This window comes from Amblyomma mixtum, chromosome 7, assembly GCF_055824585.1.
Source record: "Amblyomma mixtum isolate Tamu chromosome 7, ASM5582458v1, whole genome shotgun sequence".
NCBI classification, from domain to species: domain Eukaryota; kingdom Metazoa; phylum Arthropoda; class Arachnida; order Ixodida; family Ixodidae; genus Amblyomma; species Amblyomma mixtum.
The window spans coordinates 12,116,640-12,134,448 of NC_143018.1; the positions used below are offsets into that span (position 1 = coordinate 12,116,640).

Below are 17,809 nucleotides of genomic sequence, written 5' to 3' on the forward strand. Positions count from 1 at the left end.
AAATAGTTACTTGATTATCTTGTTGCTAGAGGGATGCCTGCAGTTCCACGCACTAGCACGTCAAGATGGCGCCGTCCAAGTCGGGCGAGCTGTTGGCCCGAGTCAATTTTCCCCTGTATTCGATAAATGCGATCACGGAAAGGCACATACTTGTCACAGGAGGCGGCGGCAAGTCAAGGACAGGCATACCCAACAAAATTGTAAGTTGTTCATCTCTCAGAACCGGCTCTTTTCACCGAACTAGTTTCGGCTCGACTAACACCTGTGATGAGCTCTCACTGCCACATACGTGTCAAAAGAGAACCGCAGCTGATTCTACATTTCTCGGTTCGCCAGCTTGTCATGACCTCACGAGAGCAGCTGAACTATTTTGGGAACAAGAACGGGCTTTGGTTTCTTTCATATCGCAGTTTATTTAACAACGATGCGTTTGCGTGATTTCTTGCTGAATGGGTCGCGCATAAATGATAGAACACACACCGGCCTTGCAGAAGCTGCTCGGGAGGACACGTTAGTCAAGGCTGTCTGGGCAGTTTCGCGCCTGCCTTCTCTCTAGATAATTACATCCCGTGCGCCATCGGGGTACAGTTTCGTTTCGTGCTAGATAAGCAAATTATCCTGCCTTGTGAAGTCCAATTAGCAGAGGATAATCAGGGAAGCGTCCATCAAAATGAATTAACAGCGCCTGTTTCGTTGTGCTTTTATAAAAGAGGAAGACCATAAAATGATCTCATTCCCTTTATCTGCTTCCTGAAGTGTAGTTTAGTTTAATGCTGGCAAAATCTCTTCATCGAAAAATTCGACTTTTGCTGCTGTCACTCATTTTAAGCGTCAAGGATACGTCACTGTGACGTCACATGCGGCCTTCGTGCAAGCGCTACTCCAGTGGCAGTGGCGGAAGTTTTTATTTTCCTCATCTTAATGATGATCGCTGCGCGCCGCGCGTGACGTGTTATCGGGACAAAAGGAAAAAACCTACAAAATGTTTTCTGTAGTAAAGGCCTATGAAATATTAGCTGGAACTTAGGGTTCTTGATCCCCAGTTCTAGTTCTCCTGTACGAAGTGTCGCTCGCATTATTTAAAACACTTTTCACGGACGCAGAATTTCTGTTGCTTGAAAGTTAGTTATGCTGATGAGAAGAACAAAATGTGATGTTAATTTTCTGCACTTTCAGTTTTAGCTGACTTGCAAAAGCCATTCACTTGTGTTATAATTTCTTCTTGGTTTGTAAAATTTGTGTCTCTGACAGAAGGCTGAGCAAGGTGACAAAAACTTGTGCTGACGTTGTGTGTGGGTCTCTGAAAACTGAAAAATGTCCACGACCTGCCCCTAGCTAGATAGATAACTTGAGTAGGGATGGGGGAGCTCGAAATTAAATTGGTAGCCTTATGCTTTGGACTTTGAGGACAACTACATCCCACACTTTTGTTCTTAGTAAAAATCGATTCTGTAGCTCTCTCTGTTGATGTTTGTCTGGAAGCAAAATATGCATTTATTTTTTAGAAACTTGCATTCACAATTTTCGTGGCCCATGATTCAAACTTGAGATGTCGAGATTCAGAAGGACTTTGTGGTCATCATTTGGAAGCTAATAGCACTATAGCCTATCATCAGGGATTCGCAGCTGAATACAGTCTTGACAAATCTCAGTGTGATTCCGAAAACTGCTATAGTCGGATTCAACTTAAGTCTGCAGTAAAGTGCGCCCACATTCAGGAACGCTGCACAGAATTCCTCCACGACAAAAAAGTAGTCCTGAGTTAAAACCCCTTGTTACCTGAACAAAAGAAGAAATAATTATAAGCTCTAGAATTTTTATACCTGCCTTGATTGATATAGTCAAACATAAAAATCTGATTTTGTTTACTGTTGTGGTTGGCCATTGGACTAATACACTAATACACATATAAAGGCGCTGCCTGGTTTCAATAAAATTAGTTGTGAGTTAGCGCTTTGTGTCTCGTCCTTGTCTTTTCGTGGTCTGCATGCTCTGGCGCTATTTTCTTCAATTCAAGGACTAATACAAGATGCCGTGTACCGTGGCCCATTGTTAGCAACTGCTGTTGTTTTTTTAAGTTGTATCCTCCTTTATTGTTTACGACACCTGCATTTCATTTTTTGGCATTTTCTACTTTTTGTAATCTCCATTTTCAGTGAAAGTATTCTCTTTGTTTTTAGAAAATAATAGTCGATTGATACAGGCCCACTTTAATTTGTCCTTATTATGCCTTTAACTAGTCCTCTACAGGGCGTTGAAACAAAGTTGAAAGGCTGGTGAATTATACGGCGATGACTGTGCGGACATAAGGGGATGGTATTTAAAGTGCCTGTTCTGGTGCGTTGCACCTCTTTACGCATCTCAGTCACTTTAATAGTCTTTATTATTATTATTTTTTTCATATCTGCCTGGGCTTTGCTAGGAGATATATGAGCTGGTGCCGACGAAAACAACATGCAAGGCGGAGCCCGTCACCCGTTACTCAACGGGCGACTGCGCCATTATGAACTCGACCGTGTTCTTCCACAAGGGCCGCAAAAGCTTCGCTCTGGCTGCAGGTGCAGACGAACACTGCCGGATATACACCATGCGCTACTGCCTACTCGAGGACTGCCAAGAGGAAGACGCCGAGAGCAAGTCGGAACGAGGTATACATGGCCTGTTCTTCCACACTGCATCATGCAGCAGCGAGCTTTACAGTGCGATGTACAGCCAACTACGGATGTATGGTGTGGGCAACAACAGCAGCTGAAAATATTAACAAACTCAGTCTTACAAAAACGTACTATACGTATTGCATCTAAAGTGTCACATTTCTTCCACACTGCGAGCCTTTTCCATCGACACAACATTATACCAATGAAGTCCATGTATAACTATAGGCTGTGCTATAAATATGAACTCGCCATAATGAAAAATGATGACTCCTTACTTACACTTGCTGGGTTAGAGCAAATTAGAACTGTGTTAATACCCGCGCAGCAGAGCCTTGGAATGTTAAAAATGCCGCACAAACTATGGCAAACAAATGTTGCAGCATACCTTACGGACACTTTTGAGCCAGTTGTACTGCCACAAGTATCTTGATGTATCCAATATTTCTCTGAAAGATGTGCCCCAAATGTTCGTGTAGTTTTTTTTTTTTTCTTGCTATTACCATTTTGAGTGCACCTGTCAATTTTGCTGTCCTTTATTTTCTCCTCCCTGTGTTTGCCTCTATAGGCTCTTTGATCTAATGTAGTTCTTTTTACCTTTACAAGCACAATGTACTGCATACTGAACGTGCATGTCTCATTCTCTGTACCGAACGTACGTTTTTTCTCTTTACATTTTGTTTGATTTCGTACTCCGCCGTCGTCAGTGCTGCACTGCAAGAGGAAGCCAGGACCTCTCAAGCTGTCTGTACAGCTTTTTCCCTGGCTGTCCTCGCAACACCTAGTTGCGGAAATAAACCTTCAACCTTCCTTCCTTCCTTCCTTCCTTCCCTTTCCCTTCCTTCCTTCCTTCCTTTTCCCTTCCTTCCTTCCTTCCTTCCTTCCTTCCTTCCTTCCTTTTCCCTTCCTTCCTTCCTTCCTTCCTTCCCTTTCCCTTCCTTCCTTCCTTTTCCCTTCCTTCCTTCCTTCCCTTTCCCTTCCTTCCTTCCTTCCTTTTCCCTTCCTTCCCTTTCCCTTCCTTCCTTCCTTCCTTCCTTCTAGCATCAAAACAATGAAAAGATGAGAAAGCAAATGATGATAGACACATAGTGCTGTCAGTCATCTTTTGTTTTTAGTAATAATAATAATAATACTCAATAATATTGATTGGGTTATGGGAAGTGCGCGGTAACTGCCTCACCAGAGTGGCAGGCTCTGGATTAATGTCAACTGCCTGAGGTTGTTCGATGTGCACTGACATCGCATTTGCAAGCTTTTTGTGATGCAATTCAATGCATGCAGAATTCCCTACCTAGCCCCAGTCTCTCTATTAGTCATTACCAAAGCATGTTCAGTTTGGAAGCGGACTATGTCTGACAAAAGATTGAGTTTTTTTCTCTTTTGTGTTTTAACAGTATGAAAACAATTTGAACGTGTTCTTTTATTATTTATTTACCATTGTGATGTGATATACATTGTTTACAGTCTGTTTCTAGCTTTTTGTCCATCCAAGATATAAGCCTGCCATGTGAATGGATCAACAGTTGCTGACATATCATGCAGTGGCATACTTTCTTTTTTTTTCATTCCGAAATGAAAACCGTGGGTTCATGAATCTGTTTGGGAGTTTATCTATATGGCCAGCAGATTTAAGGGGGGACACTGGTCTTGAAAAGAAAAGTTTATTAATTTAGTCATAGTTATGAAATTTTCAGGGCACATGTATTTTTGTGTGCTGATTCTAGATATGTCATTTAATTTCATATAAAACAATTCCTTGAGCACTTATGCAACTTTTATGCAAGCATTTTGCGGAGAGTTTTCAAGAAAATTTGCTGCAGGAAACTTGCTGAAATATATGCCATTGGGTTCTCTTGACACCAAGGAATACAATAAGGGTGAAATCATCATCCTGGCTCTCATAGAACTTGAGTAATAGGGTACTGAAGCTGCCACTTCGGATACAGGAATACACACTTTCCTTCTCATTTCTGAAGCGACAACTTCAAAACTCTATAACTTAAGTTCTATGATAGGCAGGAAGACAATTTTGCCCTTATTGCATTCCTTGGTGTCAAGAGAACCCAATGGCATACATTTCAGCGAGTTTCCCGCAGCAAATTTTCTTCAAAACTCTTCGCAATATACTAGCATAAAAAGTGCATAAGTGCTCAAGGAAGTGTTTTACATGAAATTAAATGACATATTTAGAATCAGCACACAAAAATACATATTCCCTGAAGATTTCGTAACTGTGACATCATTAATAAAAATTTTTTTTTTCAAGACCAGTGTCCCCGCTTAAATGGCATGTTATGCCTAGATACATTATGTGTGGGAAATAAAAAGGTGAGCCGAGGTCTTTGTATCTCGGCAAGCTAAGGTCAGCTGCAGTTACCTGTGTGCTGTATCACTGAAACAAGGGATGCAGTAAATAGAAGTTACTTTGTGACACTTTTCTTTTTCATTCAGTCTAGGTTCTTGCATATTTTCATAAAAATAGGTTCACATAAAACAGTAGACAATAACATAGAGAATGCAGCATGACAGCACTTGTGTTTTTATTTTATTTTGTGTCTGCACAAATTCACATTCAAGTGTGTCGGATGTGATCACATACTGCAGCTCAAATTTCAGTAGTAATGCTTTTTCAATGCATTTTGCTGCGTATTTAGTAATTTGGTGTTTTTGCTACATGTTAACAAGTTTCCAAGTGCATGAGCAAGCATTGGCTTAGCTGTTGTGTTGTTGGTTGTAAAAGCTGAGGCTATATTCCCAGAATAAGCAGTGTGCGCTTTGTGTTTTTTGCAGAAGCATGTACCCAGTCTCGGGTATGCTATTGTAGTTTTAGGCCATGGACTTGGAATTAGTCCTGAGATGGGGGCTGTCTACTAAAGGCATTTCTGGCAAGGCTCCCACTTCCCTTGGATGTAAAGCTCAGCTTGTTGTTGTGGTTGACTAAACCACAAGCTCGCATTAATTCTGGTTAATAACAAGATGAAAAAAAATTGACCTGGACAGGTTATGTAATGCTGCGAACATTTAGCTGATTGTCTGGAGAGATGTGATTAGGAAGTTCGCTTGGATGAGGCATTTATCCTGCAGTGTACATAACCTAACTGCTGACCATCGTTGTTGAAAGGGATTTTTACCTCTCATCCTGAGTGCATGCCGTGCCATTTTAATTCTATTGCGAATCCTCACCAACAGACCGAAGAGGCTCGTCATCTTCGCTGAGACGGAGACGTAGGTCCGAGTCTACGTCGTCATGCAAGGACCACGGGGAGGGTGACAGACCAGAAAAGGTGGAGAATGGCGCCATTGCCAACGGTGTGGCGCACGAGCCCCTCGACTCTGCCAAGGCGGAGCCAGACTCGAATGCCAACAGCGTCCGGATCGGCTTCTCGATCCGCCCGGACACAAGCTTTCAGACGGATTTCAGCCCAAAACAGGAGCCCTTCCAGAAGGTGGTGCGGTTCGCCCCCGAGGCAGAGATGCTGTTCACTGGCGGTGCTGACGGCTGCCTTCGGGCTTGGAAGGTCAGTAACTGGTGCTTCGCTGTGCTTAAAATTCTCGACGTTTGACCCTTTCCACGTGATGTTTGACCCCTTTTTTTTAACACGAGGGCCTTAGTAGCCTCATGTCGGAAAAAATTGTCCGGTGTCGGCAGCGACGACTGTTTGAAGCCACTCATCAGCGGTGGCTTGAGCAACCGGCCGCTCCGGCAACCTACGTTTGCCACCTAGGTCACGTGACCTGGTGACGTCATCACAGCCTGTTCACTGGATTGTGGCAAACTGACCACTGCGGCAGGCAGCTGTTATTTTAATGATTGGTTGTGAGAGATTGCTCGGGAAGAGCAACCTGGGTCTCACAAGTTCCACACGTGGTAGTACCTGCTATCAAAGGGCAGTGGCGCATCGCTTAACCACTGTATCACTGCTCCAGGGGTGGTATATTATGGCTCCCAGCGATCTGTCAATGTAAAGTAGGGAATGAGCAATTCTGCATACATGGGAATCAACGCAATGCACTATCGTGTCATACCCATGACACAATAGTGTCATGTCATGTGCTCATGTGTATGAGCACATGATCAAAGAAAAAAAAGAAGAAACATGCATGGCAATGCGCTCATTTACTTTGTTGCGATTGATAAAATACTCGCACAGTGCTCGTATGGGAGTATTTTTCTGCAAATCAGTACCTGGAACTTTTTGCAGAGCAAATCGAATTGAACCTGAATTTGAACTGAAACATGATCCAATTTTTACCCCCCAAATTGTGGCAAAAAAAGTTAAAACCTGATTAGAAAGAAGTCTCGATATACTTCATTACTTTTCGGTCTATGTGAGGCAACAACTGCATCAAGTGGGCTATCCGCTCAGACAGGCAGTCAAATTCCATCCAGAGAGCTCTCCTTATTGCATCATGTCTTGTCGATAGGCCGACTGGAGCACTGCTTTGCCTGGCTTGCAGGTCTCCGTTTTGTACAATTCGCTGAAAGTAGAGATGTATAGTACTTTCTTTTGGATGTGAATGAGCCAGACGGGATGCTACCGCACTTCGTCTCTGTAAAATTTCACAAATATGTCTGATGCCTGATGCAAGATATTGGTGCAACAGAGTTTGTGATTAATGAAGTTCTATAAAGTGCCGGTAACTGTGCAGAATGTGAACATTTGTGTTGGCCCTCAGAGTTTTAATTCAGTCATAATTTTGCCGTACTTGTGGCCCTGAGAACCGTGGTTCTGCAGCAATGTCTTATTGCTGTTTGATGCTGCTGTTGAATCTTCCCTGAAACCTCGTTCTTGTCTCTTTCCAGTATCCTGAGTACAAATTGGCATACAAAGTCCAAGCCCATGAAGATGAGCTCGACGATCTCTGCATCTCACCTGATGAAACCAAGGTAAAATTGAGGCGCTACCATTCGCTATTTTGCCAAGGATTAGAAAGACAACCCCGCATTACAGCTGTCTCGAAGAGATCCTTTTCATTGCGTAATCCTTTAAATGGGCTGCTATACATATGTGTGTATGCTACTGCTTTGGTCATGTTGGTGAATTTTTTTGTTTTTAATAAGGGTGTGTAATTTCAGCAAGTTAAGCAGAGCTTTTTTAGCAGTTTACTTGCAGAATATGTAATTGGTCAGATTTGTTGAATGAGGCACCAAAGCAAAGCTATTGATAAATTAGGTTTTTTGAGTTGAGTTGAGTTTATTAACATTTTAGTTCTCAGTACAGAAAATTGAGCATTTGTTGAGCGGATTCTCTGTCTAGGATCTCATGACTACCCTATTTGTGTTATCTATTTAGGCCAGATTGTTGCAAAACTAAAATGAATTGAGCTTTTACGGACTGAAATGTCAGTAGTTGATGTATGCCAAATATGTATTTGCCTAGAGCAGTTTTACTTTCATGCTGATGAGAACAAAGTTCGTGGAGTGATAAAAGTCAGTATAAACTGGTTTGTGGTAGTGTTTAAATAGTCCTGAGAAATGAAAAATTTTCCCCAAAGGTGGTGACAGTGTCCCGAGATGGCCATGGTTACGTTTGGGACGCCAAGAATGGCGAGAAGGTCTGCGAGCTACTCTTCCCGCCACCCGGCAAAAGCTCTGAAAAGTACATCTTCAGAGCGTGCAGGTAAGCAATGCGTGTGAAGAAAGCTGTGTGCACTTTAAGGAACTGTGCTGGAGGAATTTTGCTTGCCCGCTTGGGACTGCGTGTTGGGTAAACACCTTCTTCGACATGAAGAAAGGACATTTTAGCGGCATGTTCAAATTTAAAAGTTCCAGTAGTAAGCAGCACTCTGGTATGATAGTGGGATTTCCTCAAAAATGAGAAGACAGAGATGGGACAGTCAAAGCATGGTCTTTAAAGCCATATTTTATTCTGTGTGCTGTAGTTTATAGCAACGGCTAATATAGATGAAACGTCATTGCAGTGAAAGATAAAGTTATCAATGTCTGAATTTAGTTGTCTGTTACACATCAGAGATAATTGTATAATTGCAATATTTTGGAAGGTTGCAATGTATTGGAAGGAAAATCAAAGGCTTCTTTACACTGTGGACAAGTTTAGACACAATGGAGAAAGCTGTACCCGCAGAAATTGTGAATGGAAGCACTGCATCAATACACACTTCTGAGCTTAGACAGCCTGACATGTGTAAGCTGCTTCGTACTGAAAAGTACTCGTTATTGTGCTGCTTTCTGTGTAGAAAACCGTAATAATTGCTGTTTTTTTTTTCTCAGGTGTTGTGCTAATTCATTGTTTTAACATTGTGCCACAGTGCAGCCAAGGTGCTTTAGATTTCATTGCCATCCATTTTTTTTCTTGATTTGCTGCCCTTAAGCCATGTTTTAATGTGAAAGCATTTCTTGGCTCATGAGTGGCGTCACCGGAAGCTGTGGATGGAAGTTGTGGACAGAACTTGTCTGCACGAACTGAATACAAATAATGAAGTCTAGTGAATGCACAGATGTCTCAGAAACATATCTTCGAAATATGTACTGAGGCGTACATGAGTAACTATGAGCATCTAAATTGCAGATGTATGTTTTCAATAAATTTCCTCCGTGCTTGGAGTGGAGTCGTAGTGCCATCATGTGGCACCCACTGAAACCCCTCCTTGCAAAGTACGGTGCTGCTCCAGCAGATGGCGTGTGCGTAGCCGAGATGACGGAGGCGAGATGGTGGACACACATGAGGGAGGAAAGACGCGCAGTAAGAGAAATGCTTTCGCATCACTGCACCTAAGCAGACTTAAGTGCACCGCTGTAACTTTTGAGACCACAGCTGAGTGTTTTGTTTTCATCGTGCATTCTGTGCAGGTTTGGCATTGTCGAGGGAGACAAGAGCAATTACCGGCTCTTCACGGTGTCAAATGCGGCCGTGAGGAAGAAGCCTGCCTCACGCTGTTATCTGACCAAGTGGGACATGCGGAGAAACGTCCCCGAAAGAATTCAAGCAACGGGAACAGACGTCTTGTCATCCCTAGCTGTCAGGTGACCTGAAAGAAAAAGTTTTTTCTGCTCAGAGATGATGTTGGGGTTTGTTTGCTGGACTGAGAGCTGCAGTCATTGCATCTATTTCTTGAAAGGCATATCTGTGCGCTTGCTCATCTTATTTGAGTTCTGATTGGTGCTTGAACATGAATTACACTATTTAATGTGTTCCCTCCGCATGTGATATTACTTGTATGGTATGCCTAGTACCTCACATAGAGCCCTAAATTTTCGTCTTTTAAAGTATACTAACAGATAAGATTTTGGTTTTTATTCTTTGCTGCTTAAAATGATATAAATGTTTAGTAATAGAACCCAATCTTGATATCTCTAATTCATTTAAGATAGTTTATCCTAAGATTTTTTCTTATTTTATTCGTGGCTCATAATTTCTTCAGAAAGAGAGTTGAATGCTCATCTTGAGCCATTGGCGACATGGAACCACAGTGCGTGCATATATTTGCATCCTGTGGCCGTCATAGTAACTTAATTTGTGATTCTGGGATTTTTATTTCTCCACCTGTCTTGTGAAATAACATTGCTTTCACCTGCATTGAGCTCAGCCGATTAGTAAACCAAATGGACATTGTAAAAATGTTCATCACATTTTTTAAGTTTTGCGCATTCGAAGATTCTGCACTGTGATTTGTTGTAAACAGTAGCACATGCAGCAGTGTTAAAAAATGAACGTGATTAAAATTTTGTTGCTTTTACCCTTGTGAAGAGAGAAACGTGGATGAAAGAGAAACCTGAGTTAATGAAATCTTAGCTGAAATAAAGTGGGAAAAAAATTGTGTAATGTGTTGAATGTAATGTGTTGAATGTAATGTAATGTGTAATGTAATGTGTAATGGGTAGCCTGTGTTGAATGAATTACAGACTGGACTAAAAATGATGGCAAACTTAGCGAGAGGAAACGGAAGGTCAGGTGTGGAGGTGAGGTTAAAAAATTCGAGGTCACTGCGGTAACCTGCACTGGAGTCATGCGAAAGCAATAACGCCTCCTTATTTCAAGTTGCTTTTTTGTTCTTAATTGGTTCATTAATTACCCACTTCATTCACAATTAATTCATTTCAATTCACCTTAATTCCCATTTAATTTACAATTAATTTCTTTCATGGCTGCAGTTGGAGTTACTAATTGATGGTTCCTATCTCTTACAGTGAGGACGGTCGGTTTGTAGGTGTTGGCCACCTGTCCGGTGCTGTTGAGGTGTACATTGCATTTAGCCTACAGGCAAGTGCTGCATTTGTTTGAATCTACACTGAGCATATGTGCTTAATTTTACACCGACTTGCATTCTTTTGCCGTTACATTTAAACCTGGATGTAATGAACCTCTGTGTAGCGAATTCCTCAGTATTACGAATTTCGTCAATTTCCCAACGCCGCTCCCATTGTAGTGTGCGTATTTCTGATCTCCACGTAACGAAAGTGTTGCAGAGGCTGGCCTTAATGTTACGAACTCCCTACGCTGACTATCTATTAGGTAGTGCTGTGGTACTTGAAATTTGGGTGAGCCACGCCAAAAGTTCCATGATGATAAAACATGAACTGCCTTTGAGATACTGTCTACAATCGCAACTATTGAACGCAATTGGCACAGCGTGCCGTGCTCCAGCACGATTGGCACCTTGTTATTTGCAAACACAGCAGTCTCTGCAGCTTTTGCTTTTGTGATGTCACAAACTGGCACTGCATTTTATGTGCAAAGGCAGCGCAAAGCTACCAGATATGGCAAAGATGACGCAAGACGAGCAGTGCGCATCCGTTTCCGCCGCCCAGTAGCTCGCATGATTTCGGCACCACGAGGATGGATGGCAGAGAGCACTGGCGGCTCGACCAATCTCTATTCCCCCCCCCCCCCCCCCCAATGTCTAACTCCATACTTATCAGTTTATCGTGTCGTGCGAGCCACGTTGAGCATGGTGGCGGCTGCTACTGCGTTCGTGTTATCAACACAGTCGCAATATGTTTCTCCTTATCAACAACTTCAAATAATGGGGGATTTACTAGTTCGTGTTTGCTAGGCGACTTAATTTACATGTGTTTCACCTGAGTTTGGGTTCTGCATTGTCCTTTCAAGTCTTCACGTGAAAACTGCATGCAACGAAAACTTTTTTCGATTTCATTACATCCAAGTTTAACTATATGATGGTGAGGAGTCTCGGAGATTATTATATTTTGTTTGTTTTAAATTCAGGGTGGTATTGAAGGTCAGTAAAAGCAAGTGAAAATGTTTTATAAATCTGTGTCACCGCTTTAAGATCTACTGTCTACGTTTGACTTGTTTGTGTGACTCTAGAAAGAAGTGGAGACTTTGCTACATATAGGAGTGGAGAATGCCTGTTTTGGCAGTGTCAAAGAAATTGTTGAACAACCTCGTTTCTATCACTTATAGCCGTAGTTCCGTCTCCCTTTCCGAAAGCTAACTTGTGCATCTTTTTTTTTTTTTTGCTTCTTCAATGTTTACACGCATTATAGGAGCATACATTGCATGCATTTCGGTCTGCAAAATGCAAAAATAATGCAAAAATAAAGCTGTTCGATAATCAAGAATGTCCTAGCATTCAATATCCTGTCTGTAAATTGCAACAAACGAGCAGAAAACCATTTAAGTGCAAAGTATGCCCAAAATAAGAGACGACTCGCTCTCCTATTGGCCAAGTAATGAACTCTACAAAAACTATGAGAGAAGCCAACAGCCACAGAAACCAAGGAGCACAGGGGATTTTTTTTTTTAAATTCATTTATTTTTTTTTGTGGTGTTGATCAAGTAAGAATATTACTGAATATGTTGTCGCTTAAAGCTAATTGATTAGAAAAGCAGAAGAAAAAACAACCACATGCCGCCGGTTTCGGGCTGTCGTGGCCTAGTGGTTTGAGCGCCCGTCTCGGCTGCGGGAGGTGGGTGGTTCGAAACCAACCCACCGCCGGGCACCCACCGGTCAAAAGGGTACAAGTGTCCCCCGGCCTGGCGCTCGGCTTCCTTTAGGGGTGTACATTTGGGAGAAGTGAAAAAAAAAAAGGGCCACAAATTGGGCTTATGCCGCACGAGGCGGACTTATGGTTGCTTGACGGGGGAACTTATCACTCATCCGTCAAGGCAACTGTTCGGTCTAAGACCCTTTTTCCAAGCATTTCACCCTAGAAGAGCCGAGCACCAGGCCAGGGGAAATCTTGTACCCATTAAAGAAACCGGTGGGTACCCGGCAGCACTGGGGATCGAACCCAGCACCTCCCGAATGCGAGGCGGATGCTCTACCACAAGGCCACGCTTCGGTTCGTAATTAACAGGCGCACTTTTAAAAGTAAATATGTTTTCAAAAAGAATGTTGCTTGAACACTGTAAGAGGTTTTTAATGGCATTTAAGAAAAGTGAAACCTTTTATTGGCGTCGTGTGCTGTTGCGTTTTCATTACTATGGCTTTTGCACACTGCATTCGCGCGAAAGTCGTCTGCACACACACGAACAGCATTTTTGGAATGAAACATCTTAGTAATGACACTCCGTGTTCCTGAAAAAGTACGACTGTTCCGCAACAAGTAGCTCACCGCCCCATGATGCTTTGAGCATCCATGGTGGCTGAAGCGCAGCGCCGCCAGCTTTCCCTCTAGGTAATAGTAAGAAACTCTATGGTTCAGTCAAAGTGCAGTTTACCAAGCCAACTACACTCACTCCATCTCTGTGTCACTAGGCAAATTGAAAAGCATTTTGAGTCGCCCTAAGAAACGAACGAGAAAAACAGTGTGCTTGACGTGGCATCGCGGTGTCATCTTCCCTGAAATAGAGGCTGTACCGAGCCGAGCACGCTCACAACATCTTTGTCACGGGGGTGGAGTTCCTCAAGTCCTGCGACGAGACGCGCCGCCTGGCAGGAAACTACGATGCCTCGCTCATCAGTATATCAGTGGACAATCACATCGTGGCGCATCATATACCGTACCCAGGTGAGCTGCGTGAAAATGTCCAGCCACATTGTTTGCTGAATACAAGCAGTGAACCAACAGCCCGAAATCTAGCTGGTGTTAATGCAGTATAGTGATCAGGCTTGTAATTGAACTGAGGACAGCACAGCAAGCGAAGGAAAGGAAACTAATAGGGGTCACACTAAATACGCGAAGAGAGCAGAGCGGGTTAGGGAACAAACACGAATTAATGATTAATAATTAATGATAATGGTAAGGAATGAGAACAGTGCATTACATAAAGTATTCAAGCAGAGACAAACAGCTCCGGACTGGGCGGAGACACAGTAGTGACATTAATGGATGAATCTGTAATTATCTAGTTTTAGTATTTGATAATGGTCACCCATTGTTAGTGCAGTTTTCGAGTAGTTAGTAGCAGGATAAGCCTTATTAGGGTCTAGTTAACTAGTGCCTTCGTTAGGTCACAGCTGTTGTTTGTGGAGATACAATGGTCGCAGCTGGCGAAGGACAGGGTTAATTGGAGAGACATGGGAGAGGCCTTTGCCCTGCAGTGGGCTTGGTCAGGCTGATGATGATCATGATGAAAAGGACTGCAGAGTTAAGGAAATGTGTCAGAAGGCTGTTTCAGCAGTCACTGCATTCCTACTGGCGTGCTGCAGGTCAAGAAGTTCTTAGAATTTTATTTTTTGCTGAGCACAAATTTCAGTCCTCAATTTTTGTGGTGTATTGTCTGTTCGCATATCTAGAGTGAGAGGAAAATTTCACACAAGAAATATGAAATTCACAAATTTTAAAAACAACGACAGTCTTGACCTGCACTGCGCTCCTAGGAGCGCAACGAAATAAACGGTCAAAATAGATAAAATTGTGGCGAAAAAAAATGTGCTCCACAAGGTACCGTAATGAAGAAAAACGGCCATTGTTCAAGTGTTTCCACATAATGGATGGCCACCGCTGTTCACGCAAAAATTTTTTTTACAGCACTTCTCGGTTGATTTCGAGTAATGAAAGTTCGGGACAGCATAAATAAAGCATACAAGTGGATATAACAATTGTCTAAAAAGCAATTTTTTGGCCATTTTTTGGGATTTCAAAGTAGCATCCTTCCTTAAAGGTGCAGTGAAGAGAAATCTGAACGTGTCTTTTTGCCGCGGGAACTCAATCTACACGTTCCGAGCATTCTTAGAAACTTCGATTTATTGCCCTGTGTGGCCGATTTCCGTAATTAAATCGAATTAACGTCCAGCTCCCGCCTTTTTTTTTTTATTCTCCCCGTACGGTGGGCGGAGTCGACCAACGCGTGGAGTGCCTTTCACCCAGTCCTGTGGCGGCTTGTCGCTCTGCCATCGGCGGAGTAATACGTAGTAATACGTAGTAAGAAGCAAATAGTCCGCGCGTATTTTTATTTCTGCGGGCTTATTTTGCAGCTATATTATGTGCAAATGAAACTATTTATTCGTGGAAACCTAAAAAACAAAATAAAGCAAAACCAAAGCCTCCACGGAGCTGGCTGAAAGGCACTCCACGCGTTGGTCGACTCCGCCCACCATACGGAGAGAATTAAAAAAATAAAGGCGGGAGCCGGACGTTAATTCGATTTAATTAGGGAAATCGGCCACACAGCGCAATAAGTCGGAAGTTTCTAAGAATGCTCGGAACGTGTAGATCGAGTTCCTGCAGCAAAACGATGAGTTCAGATTCCTCTTCAGTGCACCTTTAAGTGCTCCACTGAATGGTCAAAAACCAGCAGCCTGAAGACCTTTGACGAATGCTGTACACATAATAGAAGAGCAGTTGGAACAAGGTTTCAGCACCTCTTCAACCTTTTTTTATAACTAGGGTTTAATTGATTTCAACACGGCTTGCTGTGTTTTGTTTCTGATGACCAGTTTCTTCTTTTTCTGCCGCAGCTACTATGGGCATCATGGGCTTGCTTGCTATGTTCGTCGGAGTGATACTCATGGTCTATCTACTGATGGACTTCATTGGACTTTGAAGACCGCACAGACCACTGCAGATGGTGTCTCAAGTACCGCTCCCCAAGAAGCATCGCCCGCGCATGCACCAATGACAGCATTCCAAATCTTACTACCCCAGTACAGACTATTGCCAGCTGGCATCTGTTATCCGCTGGTTTTTCTTCACATTTGTATTGGCCATAGTTTGTGCAAACTACTTGCTGGTTACTGCGATCAAATCTCTTCCTAGCTGCCTATTAGTCTGTTTGCTCGGGCAATAGAGGATATTCAAAATTCCGCAAGTGCGCTTTCCCGCATAACAATGTTGCCCCCAACAAGATGGCGGACCATGCGTTTCCAGCTGAAACAAAGCAAGAAAGACTGGTTTTTTGTTTGGTTCTTCCAAAATATGTTTCTTACATTCTATCCACACCTTTAGCGCCTGTCCTGAAGCCCATGTAGTTGCTTTATAGCGAAGTCGGCCATCTTGTTAGGGGCAACATTGCTATGCGGGAAAGCGCACTTGCGGAATTTTGAATATCCCCTATTGCAGGCGTGCACAGTGTGTCTGAAGAAGTGCGTTTTTAGTGTTTACGCTGACACTAGCCTTGTTCCTCTGGCGATTAATGCAAAGCCAGGTTTGTGTGAGACAAAGAAAAAAACAAGAGACAGACTTAAAAAATGCTGGTGTTATAAGTGCCATAGAAAGAGCGGCGGGATGTTAGAGCCGACACTTGTAATAAGTATTAGAAAAAGCATTCCCGCGGATTTTCAGAACCACAGTAGGTGAAACAGATGGTAGTGGCTTTTAACCCGTTCCCACCCCCTCTTCCTCATCGTTTTTTTTTCTTGCGGTATCTTTAAGACTGCAAAGTTTTCTGCTGCTGAGTAGTGCATAGTTACCTCCCCTTTTTTTTTTTTTACATTGAAAATGTTGCCGTGGTCTTTGTACAGTTTTGCTGGAGACCTTGTTACTAGATTGGTTCTACTGTGATGTTACATTGTACAAAGTTGTTTTAGCTTGCCCGAGAAAAAGTGCTCTTGTATTCTTTACCTTTAGGCGCGACAGATATGCATTTCTTTTCTCGTACTGATATTTTAACGCTCGCAAACTGACTGGAGAGATCTTGTCTCATTGTTCGACGCATGATCAAAACTGTGCTTGAAATTTCGCGTAGCGTACTGGTCTAGTGTGCTCGCACTTTTGCCTAGCGGAACATATTGGCTTCTTTTAATAAACTCCACGCTTTGTCTGTCAGAGGTGGGTATCTCTGTGCTAGTCAGACCTGGAATTGTCTTTTTCGAAATAAAACAAATCTGTTCAATGAAATGCGTAGCCTGACCTTTGTGTTTTTGATGATGATTTGATTTTTAATGGCACAACCAGATGGGCCAAAGAGCATCATGACTCGTGTTTTATTTTGCGTGAAAAGATGTAAAAGACCTATGTTCTCAAGCATTTCATGCCACAGAAGCCAGGCACGAGGCTTGGCTTAATAATTTTGTACCCTTAGCAGAACCAGTAGGCTTCCGGCAGCACTGGGGATCGAACCCTGAATTTCCCGCATCTTAGGCAGATGCTCACACCAATATACCACCACTGAAGTTAAATTTCGTTTCTGCTGTTTATATGTGGGACACGATGTGCCAACTGTCTTAACATGTCGTGGCAGCTCTGAACTGAAAACCACTGTGGTAGGATACAACTTAAAAAAAAACAGGAGTTGCTAACATTGGGCCGTGGTCCGTGGCGTCGTGTATTACTCCACTGCCCAATCGCAACTGTAAATGAAATCAGCTTTTTAATGTTTGACTATATGAAACGATCCACATATCAAATTCTAGAGCTCATAATTTTTTTGTTGTGATAAGCTTCTTGTTTAGGTAACAAGAAACATTTAAGCAGCTGTCTACTTTTTCATCGCGGAGGAATTCTGTGCGCGGAGGCTGAATGTGGGCGGAGCTTCACTGCAGACTTAAAATTGTATCTGACTATACAGTACCAAAGTATCATTATGCTAGTTTAGCCAAGCTACGGTGGATTAGTGGTTATGGCCAGCTTGGCAGTACAGTAAAACCCCATTAATACATAGTTGACGAGGACGCGGGAAAAGTATGTGCTATCCGACAGTACAGCTTACCAGACTAGTACAAATTTGCCATTATTCACGATCCGAAAGAAAATTCAGGCACACTAAATTTTCCACAAATACACGTATGTATATGCACTTTATTTGTTTGCTGCCATGGCGGCTGTGCGACGACGATAGCAGTCTCAA

General features: G+C 42.7%; 1 protein-coding gene across 1 annotated transcript; it reads left to right on the forward strand.

The window, feature by feature from the left end:
• Positions 1–52: 52 nt before the first annotated feature.
• Positions 53–16,860, forward strand: LOC149335026 (guanine nucleotide-exchange factor SEC12). The gene is made up of 9 exons (XM_089551735.1): positions 53–200; positions 2,423–2,648; positions 5,844–6,172; positions 7,459–7,542; positions 8,151–8,275; positions 9,466–9,639; positions 10,804–10,876; positions 13,431–13,590; positions 15,483–16,860. The coding sequence occupies exons 1-9, from the start codon at positions 66–68 to the stop codon at positions 15,566–15,568; spliced, it is 1,392 nt and encodes a 463-aa protein (XP_089407861.1). The 5' UTR covers positions 53–65; the 3' UTR covers positions 15,569–16,860.
• Positions 16,861–17,809: the final 949 nt, after the last annotated feature.